Raw genomic sequence first — 19,651 nt, forward strand, 5'->3', positions numbered from 1 at the left:
GTTGAGACCAGAGCCTCGCCCCCTACCGGAGAGGACTAGGAAACCTGGAAAGCCCGAATGGCAGACCACTGAGAACAGAAAGTAGAGACCACCAACCCCTTCTCCGCCCCTTCATGAAGAAATTGCAAAATGTCTGGGATGCCACACTCCAGTGCCAGGACACACTTCAGGTGACACCAAGCCAGAAAATTAGCCCAATGACGGTCAGAACTTAAGTGTAGAGGACTGACGCACCCTCTGAACCATCCCAGCCACTGCAGCTGAAAGGCCTAATGCCAGGAGATCCCTCCTCTCATTTTCCAGAACCCACAACGGAAGAGAGAGGAGAAGGGGGACATTGACCACCCGCAATGCAGACGGCCACCTGAGCAACACCCAAGGAGAAGCTAACTGCATCTCCAGAAGGCCCGGGAACCACCCCCTCTGAGGCCAGTAAGGGACCACCAGGATAAACACACATGGAGATGAACTGATTGTGCTGATGACCTGCAGAATCAGGGGATTTGGAGGAAAGGCATAAAGAAGCTCTGAGGGGCTAAGTCAAGGGAAGAGCGTCCACCCCCCAACAAACCCCTGGGGGCAGAGTCCTCAAGCAAAACCAGGAAAGTTGAGAGTTGCAGGGGGAGGCAAAGAGGTCCATCCAGGGATGCCAAACCACCAACACACATCCTGAAAAACCTTGGGACAAAGAGACATCTCCGCTGAGACCGGAAACACCCTGCTGAGCCGGTCCACAGTCACATTGTCCACCCCCCGGATACGGACCGCTCTCAAGGAGACCAGGTGTGCCGTGCTCGAGGTCCAAATGGACAAAGCCAGATCCTCCAGGGAGCGGGACTCCGTAGCCCCCTGATGGTTGATGGAAGCAAGAGCCAAGGTGTTGTCTTTCCGAACCGTAACATCATTCCACTAGATCGAAGACCTGAAGACCACCAAAGCCCTAGAACAGCTGATAACTCCTTCCAATTTGGAGGAGGGCAGCTTGAAAAGAAAAGAGTTCCCGGAGCACGGAACATACTCAAAGGTAAGCACTGGGAAGAGGAATGGGGACATGGAGGTAATGACTTATTCATTCAAATGGATATTAAATTAATTGTAATACATATTACATTCACTTCAATGTGTGCAATATTCATTTCAATGGGTTTCATATTCATTCCATTGCATGTCCTATTCACTTCAACATGTGTCATATTCATTTCAATGGGTGTCATATTTATTTCAATGCATGTCCTATTCATTTTAACGCATGTCTTATTCATTCCAATGCATGGTATATTCATTCAAATGCATGTTATATTCACTTCAACGTGTGTCATATTCATTTCAATGGGTGTCATATTCATTCCATTGCATGTTCTATTCACTTCAAAGTGTGTCATATTCATTTCAATAGATGTCATAATTATCTCAATGCATGTCCTATTCATTTCAATGTGTGTCTTATTCATGCCAATACATGTTATATTCACTTCAATGTGTGTCATATTCATTTCAATGGGTGTCATACTTATTCCAATGAATGTTATATTCACTTCAACCTGTTTCATATTCATTTCAATGGGTGTCATATTCATTCCAATGAATGTTATATTCACTTCAACCTATTTCATATTCATTTCAATGGATGTCATATTTATTTCAATGCATGTCCTATTCATTTTAACGCATGTCTTATTCATTCCAATGCATGGTATATTCATTCAAATGCATGTTATATTCACTTCAACGTGTGTCATATTCATTTCAATGGGTGTCATATTCATTCCATTGCATGTTCTATTCACTTCAAAGTGTGTCATATTCATTTCAATGGATGTCATAATTATCTCAATGCATGTCCTGTTCATTTCAATGTGTATCTTATTCATGCCAATACATGTTATATTCACTTCAATGTGTTTCATATTCATTTCAATGGGTGTCATATTCATTCCAATGAATGTTATATTCACTTCAACCTGTTTCATATTCATTTCAATGGGTGTAATGTTTATTTCAACGTGTGTCATATTTATTTCAACGTGAGTCATATTTATTTCAATGGGTGTCATATTCATTCCATTGCATGTCCTATTCACTTCAACATGTGTCAGATTCATTTCAATGGGTGTCATATTTATTTCAATGTGTGTCATATTCATTTCAATGGGTATCATATTTATTTCAACGTGTGTCCTATTCACTTCAACATGTTTTATATTAATTTCAATGGGTGTTATATTTATTTCAACGTGTCATATTTATTTCAATGGGTGTCATATTCATTCCATTGCATGTCCTAGTCACTTCAACGTGTCATATTCATTTCAGTGGGTGTCATATTCATTCCAATGCGTGTCCTATTCACTTCAACGTGTTTTATATTCATTTCAATGGGTGTTATATTTATTTCAACGTGAGTCATATTTATTTCAACGTGTCATATTTATTTCAATGCGTGTCATATTCATTTCAATGGGTGTCATATTTATTTCAATGGGTGTAATATTTATTTCAACGTGAGTCATATTTATTTCAACGTGTGTCATATTTATTTCAATGCGTGTCATATTCATTTCAATGGGTGTCATATTTATTTCAATGGCCCTCATTACGACCCTGGCGGAAAGTGACTGACCGGACCGCCACAGCGTAAATAGCGTTTCCGCCATTGCACGATGGAGCAAAGTGCGGCTCATTCCGACCCATCGGGCACGAGCACCACGCCATGGCGGAAGTGCAAAGTCCGCGATGGCGGAAATGACCCCAAAACGGCCCACACCGCCACCGTACGGCGCCCTAGGTGCAATACCGCCACCCATCTTAGCGGACACCGCAGTGAGCGCCAACCGGAAAGTACGGTGACCGTAAATATACGGAAACGGAAGTAAAAGCATGGTCCCGGAACGGGAAACATCACGCCGTACACCTATAAAACCACAAAATCCACACAACCATTAAAAATACTACCCTGAGACACATCCCAACCCGTCATCCACCCTAGTGAAACCAAGAAAAATGGGAAAAGTAGCGAAGAAAGCGTGCGACCGCAAGCGGCAGGTCCACTTCTCCCGTGAGGAACTCACCGTACTCACAGAGACCCTCCAGGAGAATGCTGCCGTCGTCTTCTCCACGCAAATGACCAGGACGGCACTTGCGAACAAGAAGGCCATATGGGCCCTGGTGGCACAGCGGGTAAGTGCGGTGGGGACCGCACCCCGCAACCCACAGCAATGCAGAAAGCGATGGGACGACCTGCGGATACGCGTCCGTAGCATACTTTCTGCCAACCGCAACATTGCCACAGCCACCGGGGGAGGATCGGAATCACCCATCAAGTTAACCCCCTGGGAAGAAATCTGTGCCTCCACCATAGGAATGGAGAGCATAGAGGGAGTCGGAGGGATGGAGAAAGGAGTGCAGACATCCGAAGAATCAGGTAGGTGGCCCAAATAAAACAATGCCAAAACCACAATGTCCAATCATGTGAAGTACCACGTGCCCACATAGTGCAACAGTAACACATGTCCAGGAGAACGTCCACATACATAGGCCTGATAGCACACTTCAAAACTCACATCAAATACATAAATAATTAAAAATCCTAAAAACACCCTCTACACGTGCAGCAGGCACACCCTAACTGCAGGCTGCCAAACAACTGCACCCTCACTCCACACACAAATGAAACCACCTCCAAGGCCCCGACCCAAATCACCCTCAGGTACCACCCCAATGCATGTGATACATTGCCATTCCAATTCCCACAGACCCATTAATAACGCTCGCCCTCCTTTACTCCACCACAGGGTCCGATCCAAACGACGAGCTCCAGGACACCCCTACCAGCACACCTGCAAAGAGGGCCAAGACCAACGGCCAAAGATACTCCACCTCAGCTGCACGCATCAAGACACGGCAGCAGCACAAATCAAGTGGCAGCACAGAGGAGGGAACTCCAACAGGCACCCCAGCCGCCAGCATGCCCACACCACCACCACCACAGGTCCCCCCAATGGATGCCACAGTAGGCACTGCTTCTGGTGGCAGCAGCACCATAGGTGACACTGCATTAATGGCAGCATGCTCCGACACAGAAAACGGGGATGTCGAAGTCAGATCCATCCATGACCTGTCCCAATCCCCCTGTCTGTTCCATCCCGTACACCATGAGGATACCACGCAGGGTCACCCACAAGACGACGACTGGCCATCCCCCACAAGCCCTGTGGCAGGGCAACATGAGGCGAACAGCCACTCTGTGACACCACCGCAAATGGCCATGGCCCAGCAGAGGCAACAGTCCCTCGACCAGTTAATCGTGCAACAGCAGCAACTGGCCACGCTCCTCAAGGACCATGCCGATGAATGTGGGGGCACTAAGGCAGACATAGAAACATCAACTGAGACATTTAGGGCAGAAATGGAGAGAAGTACAGAGACACTAAGGGCACAAATGGAGAGTAGCACCGAGTGCCTGAGAGTCCAAATGGAGAGTAGCACCGAGAGCCTGAGAGTACAAATGGAGAGAAGCACCGAGAGCCTGAGGGGGGAACTGCATGCGACGTCCAAAGACGTATGTGCCGAACTTGCCGCAGTGCGCCGTGTGCTCACTGAGCTCTCACAAACCCTTAGGGACATGCATGGACGTGAGCAGGCAGAGACATCATCCGTTGCAAGTTCCGTCCAGGGCAGCCCCCAACGTAGATCTGGGAGGAACCTGCGCTCCACAGGCAGGGGTGCCCCTGATACCCGCAGAGGGGGCTTGCAATAGCGACTGCCCACTGACAATGAGCATCTTTGGACACTGGTGTTCGGGGGGGAGGTAGGAGGGTGGAGGGGGGGTGTTGGGCTCACTTGGGTGGCGGGTCGATAGGGTGTTTAACATGATATCACATATGCCATTAACAATGCACGATCAACCAATGAGATGTGTGGACATTGATCTTTGTGTACGAGGCCATTATAGGCGTACAGTCCATATTGTGCATGTACCAGACACACACAGTGCCACTAGTCCCGTGTCCATGTATCAGCCACCAGGCGTGAGTGCTAGAAGCATGCATCTATGAGATGCTGACGAATGTCACGGCCCTCCTGTGCCTCGCAGACTCCTTGAGGTGCTGCCACATCCCCACCCTCATCATGACCATCTTCAGGTGCTTGCAGTTCTGCGTCAGGGGGCATGGGCACATTTCTACGTACGCACATGTTGTGTAGCATGACACATGCCATCACCATCTTCGCAACTTTCACATGGCGGTACAGGAGTGCCCCGCCAGACCTGCTGAGGCACCGGAAACGAGTCTTCAGTAGGCCGAATGCCTGTTTTATGACTACACGGGTACGTGAGTGGGCATGGTTGTAGTCCTCCTCATGCTGGTCCCGTGGGTTCCGGACTGGTGTGAGGAGCCATCTCTTCAGTGGATATCCGGCATCACCTGTATGTGGACGATAAACGAATTATGTGGAATGCCATTGCTACGTACGCACCCCCCCCCTTCCTGCCAGGTCATTGCCGCATCACATACCCCACATCATCATGCATGAAATGAGACTCACCGAGTAGCCAGGATCTGTTCCCTGCGTGTCGCTCCATGTAGCGTGGTATTGTAGAGTTCCTCAAGACCATAGAATCATGGGTTGATCCAGGGAATCGGGCACAACAATGTGTAATGATCCTGTTGGAGTCACACACCATTTGTACATTCAGAGAATGAAATTGTTTCCGGTTGCGGTACTGGGCCTCCATGGCATGTGGGACGACCAATTCCACATGGGTGCAGTCGATGGCACCAATGCAACCCGGTATGCCGGCAAGTGCATGGAATCCCACTTTTGTGTTGGTAATTTCCTGCTCCGAGCGTGGTAGAGAGATGTAGTCGTCTGCGTGCTGCAGGAGGGCATCGAGCACTTGCAATAGTGTCCGTGAGAACAGTGGCTGTGAAATGCCATGCAACTGTCCGACTGTGTGCTGGTAGGTGCCTGTGGCCAGGCAGTGGAGTACAGACACCACCTTCAGTAGGGGTGGGATGGCGGTTGGGCTATCTATCATGCTGACAAGGTCAGCCTGTGTCATGTCCACAATGGCGGTTATGGTGTCCCGGTCCAAACGGTAGAGGGTGTGGATCTGCTCAGCAGTGAGGTTGAACGGATGTGCTCGGAGGCGTGGGATTGCGGGCTGCCTGCGTGGTGGTAGTGGCTGTGCTGGCGGCCCTTGCTGGCCCTGCCTTGCCCTCCTCCTCCTCCTGCGTCTCCTCCGTGCGGCCGGTTGTAGTTGGTGTTCGTCTTCTTCTTGAAGTTGGAGTACTTGCAGTGCTATCAGGTCCCCCAGGGCCAACATAGCTAGTCCTGCCGGTAGCATTTCGGAGTGGGTGTGGTTGTGGGAGGAGACTGGGTGTGCAATTTATGTGTTTTCAGGCTGTATGGCCTCCACCTGTGGTGATTCATTCCACCTGTGCAAGCTGCTCTCCCCTTTGGGCGAGCACGTCCCGCACACAACGCTGCAATTCGACGAATGGCATCTTGCTATTGCAATCATGTATTTGTACCCGATGGCAGTGTAACATTGGTTGATATGTTCATTCGGCTATGGTCCCATTGTTTCACATACTATCTTTGCAGTCGCGAACAGACTTGTGAAGGGTCAGTGGAACGTAGTACTCGAGTAACGGTGGACCCTCATGCATCACTGTACCGAGGTTCAACGACGGGCGGGGCGTCCCATTTGTGAGTGAAGGCAGTTGCCATTTTCACACACAGCCGCACTAGATGGATTAATTTGTGATTTCAAGCGGCCACAGATGCCTTTTCGACGTGATGTTGCAAATGAGGAATTCGAAGGGCGGCGCTTTCGGTTTTCAGCTAGCGGCGAGGAGATGCCCACAGGTCTGACTGCAAATATAACGTTCTATTGTTCAATGTCCTTGGGACAGGGGCCATGGCGAGGATGCAATGATTGATATGAATAGTTTGGGATGCGCAATGGCGAAGTGGACGATGAGGCCGGACGTTCCCAAATACATGTTACTTCACAACACTGGAATTACGGGCTGGGGCACAGTGGATTTTGCAGGCTGCATAACGCACAGACTCAATGGAAATTTCACATGTTATGTGAGTATGGAAACAGGCGTTTTCATTACGGGATGAGGGAATGATGAATGGATGCATGGACAGATGATTTGATACAGAGTTTGCCATGTACAGGGCTTCTTGGAATCTGTCCGCCTCCCCTGCGCTATGTGATGCAGGGCTGCCATAGTGGGACCATCGTCTATCTGGCCTTGTTGAGCCCTCCCTGTCTCGACGCGCCTTCAGACACTTGTGTCTATGCACGTTACCAATCCCATCTGATGGATTCTGTTTTTACAGACGCATGCACAGGTACACTCGTTTGTGATGGTGTTTTCACCTCGATATAGATAGTTATGATTCGCAAGTGGTTTTTGGGTGGTGATGATCCTTTGGAGTGGGCTAGCATGCATATGGCTGTGGATTTGGTGTGATCATTGAAGTGAGTAATTCAAATGTAGTTCTGATGGCCATACTATTCTTTTTCATTTCATTTGGTTGACAGGTATCTCCTCCCCTTTTGCCACTGCCATCTGTATGCCACTCCTGCAGATGGATTTTACTCCCGACACCTGCTGCTTCGTGTTAATCAGTGGAGCAGCATTACGATCTTATGGGACGATCGCCAATGGGCCACATGCCCTTACGCAGTACTAGTGGCTAGGAGCAACATTTCGGCCTTTCAGCTGGACTAGTGCCTCCCTATTGGGACGGCCCTGCGGTTCTAGGCGCTTCCATGTTGCCTTTTCGTACGAGAATGTAGCCCCTGTGTACCATGAAGGAACAGGGCGTCACACAAGAAGTAGCTGGTCATTTATTGCGGATGCAGCCCACAATGGTGAAATGTGTTTTGGAGTTCATGGCCTAATGGCTGTATGGGCTTGGTGAATTTGTTGTGCATTAAATTTCTATTCTGATATGGACCGTGTAGCGTTCTTCTTTGCAAGTGATGTGGCATATTCCTATTTGGGGAGCGTTGTATTGTGAGGAGATCTGCATTGGGTTCCAGCTTCGGAGTATAGTTGCGTGGTACTGTGCTGGGCGCGTTTGCCTACGAAGCCCAGTGAGGTCAGGGATAAGGGCTGCCAATATGACTGTTTTAATGATGTCATGCTCAGGGGCGGGGGATTAGCTTTTGTGTAACAGATGCCGGTCAGCCAGGTGGATTGGTGGAATGATGTGATTTTCGGAATGTTGCTGGTCACAGGTGCCTGTGTTTGCGTGCGTTTCTTGGTGGGAGACTGAGGTCATGTCCATTGGGATAGCTTCTGTATTCGTGCCATCTGTGCCCTGCAGCTCCCATTGGCCCCTCTTGAGATTCATTTGTTCGTTGGCAGGCATGGATGACTAGTACATTTCACTGGTTGCATTGTGTGACTTAATTGCACCTACGGGGAGTTGTACAATGTGGCCAGGGAGCGGTGTACAGGCACTCAGTGGGGCCGTTTACGGTTGGTTCGCGATGCCGTACTTCTCACCATGGCGGAATGGTACTTTCCGCCGTGCTTGATGGCGTTAGGTGCATGTCCGCTAGGGTCAGAATTCGCGTACCGTTGCGCCATGGTGGTAATTACGGTTTGGCATGGCGCGCGCGCGCGTACTTGGTGCAGTTAGCGTTGGCGTTCACTACGGTGTCGCTAATGGCATCGTACTTTGCGGTGACGGGTCATAATCGCACCGAGCGCTATTCGATGGCGGTATTGCATTTCCGCCATCGTTTTTCGATTTCCGCCAGGGTCGTAATGAGGCCCAATGTGTCATATTCATTTCAATAGGTGCCATATTCATTCCATTGCATGTCATATTCACTTCAATGTGTGTCATATTCACTTCAATAGGTGTCATATTCATTTCAATGTGTGTCCTATTCATTTCAATGCATGTCTTCTTCATTGAATTTCAGTGTATGTCATACTCATTTCAATACATGTCATACTCATTTCAATACATGTTATACTCATTTCGATACGTATTATAGTCATCTCAGGGTATGCCTTACTCATTTCACTGCATGTTGTATTCACTTCAATATGTCACATTCACAAAGGTGTAATTTTGACTTGAACGGCCTCCCATACAAAATGCCATTGATGTTTCCTGATGTTTTGCGATCTGTTACCGTCCTCAACACCAACCACCAAATTACTTTAAAAACTGATAATTAATCTCTTTTTTTTTGATGATGTGATATTATAATATAAGAGTGTGTTTATATCGCACCTAATTTCTTGATTCTAAAATGAAATGTCTTGAATGATATAACATGTTTCTAATGCAGGTGTTTTTTAAATGGTTTTTTGTATGATTTGATGTTGTACTTCTTGGGTTTGAAAAAATGTGTTTTCCAGAACATGATATATGAAAAAATGCCAGCCTTTGCGTCTTACGATTCAGCTTTGATTGTGTTAGCCATCTGGATGGCTTGGACTTTATTCTGTCACTTCCTCTCACACGTGCATGCATGACTAATACCACTTGGCCACTCATTCGCGTATTCTAATGGTAACAAAAACCCTTGCAAGGCTAATTAGGCATTTTATAATATGTTTTGTGGAACAAAAAACGATGTAACCCTTTCCCTGTCGTTAGGGAATATGTATATATACGTCTGAAAAAAGCATCCTTCCATCTCACGCTTGGGATATAGGTGGAGGACAGGGGTCCATCTGTTTACCCGCTCCCCAAGTCCAGCCACTACAGTCAAAAGATTTTTGATTTGGCAAAGGCAGTCTAGGTCCCTGGGGATAGGGGCGTTCAACAGCCAAAGGGTTAAGATTTGCAATTCAGTTAAACCACAAAGGAGGCAAAGTCAATACAGATAACTATTTACCTGTTCCATGACTTGCCGGTCCTTCACACGACATAGAGGCGGGTCTGACGTCTCCAACATCCGTCGTTACCGAACCTTAGTGGAAATGCAGATATCTTCAAGCTATGGAATGTATGTGCTTTAAATGATAAACTACTTGTTAAACCACAGCGGTGGAGGAAGAGTTTACATTTGTATAGAGATGGAAAGTTATCATTTGTTTATTCAGGAAAAGCACCATGGCTTCTTTGATTGGCAGCTGATGGACAAGCAGATTTAAATATTGCCATGGAACCTTTAGATTGAATGCATTATGTCGAATTGATCCAGGTGTTCCATTTCCTTTGTATTTATTGTACCCTTTGCCCTTGTCCTTTAATGTATCACTGTTTCAAATTGTTATGGACATAGACTATAAAAGACAAAAGGAAAGGATAAGCAAAAAAATTGCAAAGAACATTTAGGAAATTGCATACCTATTTATAAGTAAAGTGGGACCTTTTGTACCCCGCAATTTTACTTTGGACATTTTTCAGATTTTTCCACGCAAGGGCTCAAAGGTTATTAGGAAAAGTTTGTTTCTAAAACACCATAGAGACCTTAAACATGGCAGGTGTGATGTTGGCTGCCGCCGGTGATGCAGGCGGCAGCGGGATTATGGAGCGGGCCCTGACAGAGGCCTACCCCAGTGCGCAGCAGGTTGGGGGTCGAAATTGCAATTGGATTGGCAGGAGCTAAAAGTAGCGGAATTACGGGACCACCACGGCTGTAATGCCCCGTTAATTCCGGCATGGTAAATCCCCACGAGTCGGGCGGCAGCCTGCCAGTTTACCGGCACAGCTACTGCCAGACTCGTAATGGGTGCCACTGTTATGGTTTCTTGGAGTAGCTAAGGAGCTGCTGTCTGCTGGTCACTCCGGCCATCCTGCTGATTGCGAGGTAAACCCTCAGAAACTTTATCAAACATTCCTTCTCTTCTGTGTAGCTGTAACCCCCCTCTCCCTTTGCTGGGTTTTCCCCTCTTCTTTTCCCACACCTTACCCAGTGTCACCCTCATTCTTTTTTGTCTTTGGATATATTGGGTCCCAATACGAGTATAGCGGTGCTGTAAAAAGTGGTGGGAAAGTGGGAGTAATTCCATTACCGCCATTGTACCGTCTACCTTCTGAAAGGTAGAAGGTAAATCTTCCACCTGTAGGTATATTTTCCACCTTACTGCCAAATATCACAAATATCATCAGATACACAACGCACAATTACCGCTCATGGTAAATCTGCTAAAAACTGTGTGCATTTCTATCTACTCCAAAAATGAGGATTAACACCACCGTCCACCACTCCTAATCCCATGGTAAATCAGCAGGACTCAGTGACAGTAACGGTAACTGAATTTGTCTTTCCACCTATTTACCACCAAACTCGTAATGGGGCCCATTGTCATTAGGATTTCATTTCACCATTTGTATTAAGTGGGTTCTATTTTGGACCCTTGATTTAATTGGGATGAAATTAATCATGTGTTTTTCTTTAAAAAGAGAATATACTCAGTGAAAGTGACAAGGCTTATCCATATCCACTGCACAGCAACAGAGGTTTCCACGTCTCATTACATGCCTCGATATATGTTCCATTTATGTGTTTTGTAAAAGCAGGGTTTTGGACAGGCAGAAGGACATAGGGCCTCATTACGAGTATGGAGGTAGCCATGCCACTTTTAGTGGCATGGATACCCCATACCGGGGTCCGGATCCGGGTTCCAGGAATAGGGAATTACCGGGCCATGCCGACTTTGGCGGGCCCGGTAATTCTCATTCTCGGGACCCGGGCCCGGTACATCCCCATTCCCATTGAGCCCAAATAGGGCTCAATGGGAATGGGGAGGATGCTAACAACGGGCCCGTTAATGACAGGCCAAATGTTAGTATCCTGGTCTGCTAGCGGGTCCCGCTAAGGACGCCTGGTCTGGCCAGGCGTCCTGAGCTGGACCCGCTGCAGACCTCGTAATGAGGTAGCCCGTAATGAATGGTGCCAGTCCCTTACCGGCACCGTTCATTACGGGTCCGCACTCGTAATGAGGCCCATAGAGTCCACTTGGCTTGCTCTGGTAGTACTCCATTATTAGTATATATTGGTCCTGCTGAGCAGGGCTGTACTGTTCCCCTTAAAGGTCTGATACTATGCCATTGAATGGATAGATGTCTATTGGAGACTGCTGCCTCCTGCATTATTGAAAGCACAGCTACCTTACAGGGTAGTCTCACTCTTTGCCCTGGAAGATTAAAGCAATGCAGGTCCCCTGAGAACGTAAGATGCTTCCATATTGAAAACACTGCCTATAGTCACCACTTCCTGCCTCTAGTTATCAAACAGACCCTCAATGCCCCCAATGGTATCAGCCGCCTGTTTACCCATTGCCTCATTTGCTCATCTACCTGTTATTACTCGCTATCCTCTGCCTCTTACTCATTGGCCCACATCCTATGAGGTCCTTCTATTTTTCTCTTTCTAACTGTAGGCCTTTTGGTCTTTGCTGTTCCTATGACTCTGACTTAAACTCCCTGCAGCTCTCACCCTTTTATTTCTCCATCCCTATGCCTCTCAACCTGTGCTTCTCAACCAATCTCACACAGACTTGCTCCCGTTCACCTCCATTCTTCTGATTGTTCTTCTCTTTTGTCTCCCAGTCTCTTCTCAATTGATGTCTTTTTTCCCACATCCAATCAGCAATCTTTCTTTCAGTTCATATGTTACTTTTCTATTGCCACACCTCATTTACTGATCCATCGAACCCCCACTCTCCCCAGTACACTGGACTCTGACCTTCTGCTCTTCCCCTGCCTCTTACACCTCGTTTCCAGTATCTCTTTCACATGCTGCACTCTTGCCTTCTACCTCTTGCTCTAAATATCTGTCATATCATTAATTCCCACCCCTCTCTCCCCTTTGCCTCTACTCCTTCACTCTTTCATACTACTCTCCCCTCTCACCATTTCGTCTCTCCCCAGTTATTTTCCCTTTGTAACAACAGCATGTCTTTCTCACCTGCTATCTCCTCACTAATACTCTCTCAAACTCATATCCCACACCCTCATTCTCTCTGTGCTCCGGGTGTGCAGAGAGGAATATAGCCATATAGCCATATTACCTGTCTTTACTTTGCCCGCAAACAGTAATCTCAAAGGATGCTGCTGGCTTATTGCCATTAAATTGGAAGGCAGCATAGAGAAAGGTAAAATTAGAGGATGAACTGCAGGCGCACAAGACACACACTACACACTTCCCATTAAACATAAACGTTCTTTTGCTTTTGTGATGCTGCAACTGTCAAACAACACACTGCTCCTGATTTGCAGCAGAAAATGGAGAATGCACATAGAGAAAATGTCAATTCTGTGTTTCAAAATCAGTATTTTGTCTCACTAAAGTTTGGCAGAAGAGGCATGCTTAAAGTTTCCTTATCCTAGTCTCTGCTATTCATTCTAGTCCCTCAGCCTCGTTCTAGTCTCTCTTCCTCATCCCACTTCCGTGTCAAAGTACCTCCTTCTTGTCCCACTCCGACTTCCTAGTCCCAGTCTCACTTCCCAGTCCGAGCCCTGTCCTTAGTCCCTGTCCCCCTTCCTAGCACCTTGTCTTCATGCCTCTTCTTCATCCTAGTCTTTATTCCCCTTCCCCTTCCTCATCCTAGTCTCTCTTCCCTCTTGATGACCCTGCTCCCTCATCCATCTTCTTTGGTCTAGCCCCCTTCCTCATTCTAGTCTCATGTCTTAGTTCCACATCCTTTTCCTGGTCTCTCTCCCTCATCCCCCTCCTCACCCTCGAACCTACTGCTCTTCTTGACCCATCTTCCTCACCCCTCTTTCCATTCCTCTTCCTAGTCCCTCTTCCTCTGCCTCTTCCTTGCCCAAGCCCCTCTTCCTCATCCTAGTCCCTCATTCTCATCACTTCATCTCCCTTGCCCTTACCCCTCTGCTTCTTCACGTGCCTTGTCACAGTCCTTTCTCATCTTTCTCGTTGTAGCCCAATTTAGTCCTTCAATTTAGTTCCTCTTCCCAGTCCCTCTTGTCAGTCATACTTCCTCCTCCCATGCCCTCTTCCTAGTCTACCTCACTTCTTAGTCTCTTGTCCTCATCTATCTTCCTTGTCCCATGCCCTCTTCCTGATTCTAGTCTTTCTTCTTCTTCCTAGTCTTTCTTCCTCTTCTTAGTCTCTCTCTCTTTGTCTTCCTCATCCCCCTTCCTCCTCTTCCTCACTGTAGTCCCTCTTCCTCAAAATCATACTACGCCAGGATCACTTCAGATACACTACTGTTATGGTTAACATCAACTCAACATGTGGAAATATTTTTATCTTTAAAAACACATTTTTTATTCATACAAAATATTTCATCAAACACTATTTCTCGCAGCCAAACCTAAATGTATATCAGTTCTACTAATTTCATCTCGGAGTCAACATATTTTACAACTTCACATAATGTGGTATCTCTAACATTGAAATGGTGCTTGGTACAAATGACACATATCCATTCAACAAATTATGAAGACATTTGAATATACAACATTGATCAAAAACATGACATGAGGAACAAGATAAAAGCAATCACTCTGCTCTCAATTATTGATAATTGTTTCCAGGAGTTCCAGTGAACTCCGATGACTATTTTACCAAAAAACAAATTACAATACGATTCCCACTTAACTGGGATCTTATTATACAAAATGTGTTGTCGACAGTGTGTTTTGGCCTCTATGAGTTACTGATCGTGTGCTCTTTTCATAAGTATGTCAGCCTTCATCAGGATGTACAATTAAGACGTCTCCCCAAGGTGTGTTCCTATGTTGGGGCACCTTTTTGTTCCATTGTAATAAATGAAAATGGATTCAATGTTGTCAGGATCCCTTCATGCCTCATTTCATCCTACCCATGTGTGGTCTGTTATTGTGTCACTTCTCATGGCTCCTCCTTTGTGGTATGATTATCACAAGTCTGTGATTGTAATGGTGCCGGCCTTTGTTCTTGGTAACTCAGGACAGAGAAACAGACGCCGGCACCATTGAATCCATTTTGATTTCTTGGAATGGAACAAAAAGGTGCCACAACATAGGAACACACATGGAGATATCTTAATCGTACAGGATTATATTGGGCAGACAGTTAGGGCAGTCCATGACAGTATAGCAGAACACCGGTCTAGGATTAGATGTAAAACCAGCACTCATGGTTCATCAGTATGTTGAAACGGGTCACACGTCTGATGACTTGCTTTGGTGGATAGTCAACACTGTCACATGCAATGAGTGAAAATAATCTTTTGTTGAAAGAAGCAAGATGAAACTTTTTTCCATACCAACAGCCTTGGAGATTTTTTAATATATGTATTCTTTTCAGTTGTGGTATTCTTGTGTGAAATATACTGGATGTTCTGACCCAATACATCCTTGAACTGGATAATGAATATCTTCCATCAAATACTTCTGATATTGGTTTTCATTAGGTAATTTTACAGCGTTCATACACTAGCACTTACATTACTCCCAATAGGGTCTCCCATGCTTGTGCCCTGTGCAGGATGCTATATTTATATTTCCAGGTCTGTGTCATGCATGTGAGGATGTTATTCATCACGTCACTATGCGACATCCATTTCTATTTCAGGACGCAGCTTCAAAATGGCACCCGTGTTCGCAGTCGTCAGTCTGGTGTACTTAAACCTGGTAGGATTTAAAAGATCTGTGAAGTGAACGTGATGACATCATTACATACGTCGTCATGTTGCGTGCACTGTTATTAAGGACATTTGTTTAATATTGTGCCATTGATGGCGTCCACGATTTCGGTGGGTTTGAATCTAGTAGAACCTTCAGCTTGGTAAGTGGGTCTACCCAGGTCTGTGGCCTCCTACCTTTCTAAAAAAACATATTTTCCTAAAACTCTGTTGTTACTATTTCAGTGACATGATATTTCTTAGTACTATTGAATTCTTGGACTTCAGCCTATTGCAGCCTGGACCACTCCAGTTATTGAAGCCATTGAGGTACATCCTTTAAGGTTTCCATTAAGTAGAACCCTTATCTATGACATATTTAATGCTAGATATATTTGTTATTCTTGATAATAAGTATAACGCCTTATTTCTAGGACGTTATAAAGATGGTACAACAACCATTCAGGTTTTTTTTTTACTCATGTGGGAAACTTGCTTCTATGTTGAACGCTTCCTTTTTTTGGCATACATATTTTAAGACATCCTTCATTTCCAAGTCAATTTTTGGCTTGTCTCTTGTTTAATTTGAAGGGCCCACCACTGTAAAATTATGAACTTGGTCTTGAGGAAGGTAAATTGAATTATAAAATGCTGAATTGTCCACTGACGTTGACCTACTCACAACAATCCGGGGCAGTATACCAAAGTTGTGTTTTTAAAACAATGTTCTAATGAATTGGGATTCTTACCCTTTGAAGCGATACAACTGAGTAATGGAAATTTGTAAATCACTCCATATGAGCCAATATGGGAATTTATGTGTTTAACCTTTGAGATTGCTCATCAATTATTGTAGTTATTTCATTTCTGTATTGTGTTAGGTCTAACACAATTATTTCTGTATGACACTATGTTTTCAATACTCAAGTATAGGTAAATCTTTATTAAAGTAGTCTTATTGGATACATTCATGTTGTCCTAGGCACGCACAAATATGTGTTGCATATGCTACCTTTTTCATGTATGTCATGGGTGTGTCTACTTATTTGCTATTAAATAGATTTGTATGATGAACTCTGTTACTGTTAACAAGGCAGGAATGGTTCTTGTTGTTGCATTTATTTAAATAAGCCATACTCTGACAAAGCTCATATTAGTGGCTACCACCGGACAGCAGACCTATCATTTCCAATTAAAATCAGTACAATTATTGAAAGTTGTGTCTGCAAACAACTCATAAGATTTTATGCTGGAGTCAAACTCTTTGTAGTATCCAAGTCAGGCTTCAAGAGTGGATGCAGTAGAGCGTTTACAACTCACGTTCACCTCCAAGACAAGGGTGGGGGGGCTCCTGGGCTGGGATACAAGCTGGACCCAATTTTAAATTGAAATCTTTGTGGTCCTTTCTGGCAGATTAGAAATTAGCATGCGTTAATTCTTCCTCCTGTAAAAAAGCATGGCAAAAGCAGGTGTGGAGCAACCATTTCCTTGAGACTGGGGTGGCTTCCTGTAAGGTCTGTGATGCTGAGATGGCTCTGTGCATTCGAACCCGGGCAAGTACGGAGCTTTCAACCTTTATAAATCATCAATGATATATTTAGAAAAAGGGGACAGTGAGGCGACTACCCAAATTACGATGCACTGACATTTCAGATGTTTAAACAGTCACATTAAGGTGGGGAAGGTAATGCTGTGTTTGGGACACCACAGGGTACATATTGCCTTTCTTCTGGAGTCACTCTTGTCAAAAAATAATCATGGCAGTTTGCCAAACAAAAGTACTGCCATAGACATGTTGCACCGTATTTATCTCATGCTATAGACATTATAATGTTCATTAACACTAAACTGTCCTTTAAATAGAACAGATGCAGAGGGCACATTTTTTATTCTTAACAGATTGATCAATGGGAGCAGCATTGTGTTTAGCAAGATGGACAACCCTGACTCATATGAAGATGTGATGAGATGTCATCATGTTTCCCATGATTATGTAATGATATTGGGTGGTTTGTGTTTGTTTGGTTCAAGCAGTCTTCCAGAGCCTTGCCCAGATCGGTCTGTAAAGTCCTAGACAACTCTTAATGGTCTGTAAATCTCTGGTAAACTCATCACTCAACAAGAACAACACTCTATCTTTTACTTTTCAGTCTGTGATGTAGCTGTGTGAACAGATGATCTTTGTCTCTCCACAAATCTCTGCTAGGAACAATGGAGATCATAAGAACCTGTGAGGGTCTTATCTTAGGTTACATACGGACCCAACAGATATCTCCAACATCGCCTAAAGGGTTTGCATGCAGCAAGATATGCTGAGATACGTTCAGTCTTTAAGGAGTTCTATTAGGAGCTATATTCCTCTAAGCGTGCCCCCAGGGTTCACTCTTGAGGCATGCACCAATGCCCTGCAGCCCAAATTGATCAGTGTGAAATCAATATGTTAATAAGTGACACTGACAACCTTTTCTTGCAGGTAGGTTTTGCTGGTTGCCCGATGAGGCTGAAACATGCTTGGGGATTCTTGTGGCCTCCTACAGAAGGTATGTGACCAAGGAGTTCGGGCTAGTATGCCCCTTGGGGTGGGATCAAGCCTGATTTGCAGATGGTCTTTCTGTAATGGCTTGGCAGTCTAAGGATCAAGGGTTTGGAAGGTTGCCCAGATCATTGGCAGCGGTTCATATTAATTCGAAACCTTCCAGCCATTGCCTTTTGTTTTGCTGTAGTCCCCAATTGTATGACCATTTACAGCGTGCAAGCCTTATTTAGCAAGCCTTATTTAGCAAATGTAAGTGCTAAATCCAAAGCGTTACAGTGAGTACGTCCAGGGCCGGGAGCAATTAGATCAGGGATATTGCAAATCTTGTCCTCATCAGAAATTACCCATGTTGAGCCTAAAGGTTCAAACTGAATATTCATGTTGCTGACCAGAACAATCAATAATTCTTCTCTTGTAAAATAATTTGATCTGAAATGCATAATTAAAATCTGTAATTCTTCCATGGAACACAAATCAATGTCCCCACATTGTGGTATCAAATAAACATTAAACCCCCAGTCCCAACACATCCCTAGAATAAAAGCATAAGCACATCAATACAGGGCAATTGGTGCTAAAGACCGTTACTTTAAAAGCCCCAAAACCCACATGTGCAAGCACCCAGATGGAAATCCTCCTGACTTTTCTGATTTCCCTTGTCCTAAGTGCAGGTTTGAACAAGTTCAGATAACTAGATTTTCAAAGGAACAGCCAACCAATTTTCCTGGAGACAAACAATGTGGAATGCCCCGACATAGTCTTGCAAAGGTTGATCCACGCACCGAAGGCCATGGCTAGTGGTCTGCTAATGTTCTAAAATATCCAGTGGGCATGGCCGAAGGCCGTGGCCACTAGCCGAAAGCCATGGCTAGTGGCATGGAAAAGAACTATGGTGTAACAAAAGGTCTGGTAGTGTTCTAAAATATACACTGACCGCGTACGAAGGCTAGTGGTCTGGTAGTGTTGTAAAATATACAGTGACGACAGACGAAGGCCAGTGGTCTAGTAGTGTTGTCAAATATATAATGACTGACGAAGGCTGTGCCCACTGGCGATCACCTAAGGCCATGGCTAATGGCCTGGTAGTGTTCTAAAATATATAGCTAAAATATATACCTAAAATATATAGTGGCCACGGCCGAAGGCCATGGCTAGTGGTCTGGTAGTGTTCTAAAATATACAGTCGCCAGGGCCAAAGGCCGTGCCCATTGGCCATGACTAGTGGTCTGGTAGTATTCTAAAATATACAGTGGGCACGGCCGAAGCCATGGTAGTATTTTAAAATATGCAGTGGCCACGGCCAAAGGCCTAGTGGCACCGAAAAAAGCTATGGTATAAAAAGGCATTTGAAATTCAGGAAAAACTTTAGTTGCAGTGATGTCAAGGTGCGAACTTCAGGCAACAAACCCCCTGGAATTCAGCTAAAGCTACCTTAACTTCACGCCCCCTGTTGCACAGCCTATGACCATAAAGATGGCATCACAGATGACATACACAAAAGTCAATGTATTAAAAAACTAGATGCTATTTAATGATTACTTTTAAT

The 19,651-nt window shown here is 45.2% G+C and overlaps 1 protein-coding gene across 5 annotated transcripts in view; it reads left to right on the forward strand.

Annotated features, from left to right (window-relative positions):
- The window catches only part of KIAA0319 (KIAA0319 ortholog), an 806,237-nt gene that overhangs the window by 183,522 nt on the left and 603,064 nt on the right, over positions 1-19,651 (forward strand). The window contains exon 1 of one of the 5 annotated variants that reach the window (XM_069613624.1): positions 18,046-18,109. The exons of the other annotated variants lie outside the window; for them this stretch is intronic. Within the exon in view, the coding sequence (XP_069469725.1) occupies positions 18,064-18,109 (46 nt within the window). The 5' untranslated portion in view covers positions 18,046-18,063. Of the gene's footprint in view, positions 1-18,045; positions 18,110-19,651 lie in introns of those variants that run through there. 5 annotated transcript variants of the gene reach the window in all.

The sequence above is a fragment of the Ambystoma mexicanum genome, chromosome 5p, assembly GCF_040938575.1.
Source record: "Ambystoma mexicanum isolate Mex_15411 chromosome 5p, UKY_AmexF1_1, whole genome shotgun sequence".
In the NCBI taxonomy this organism is placed as follows: Eukaryota; Metazoa; Chordata; class Amphibia; order Caudata; family Ambystomatidae; genus Ambystoma; species Ambystoma mexicanum.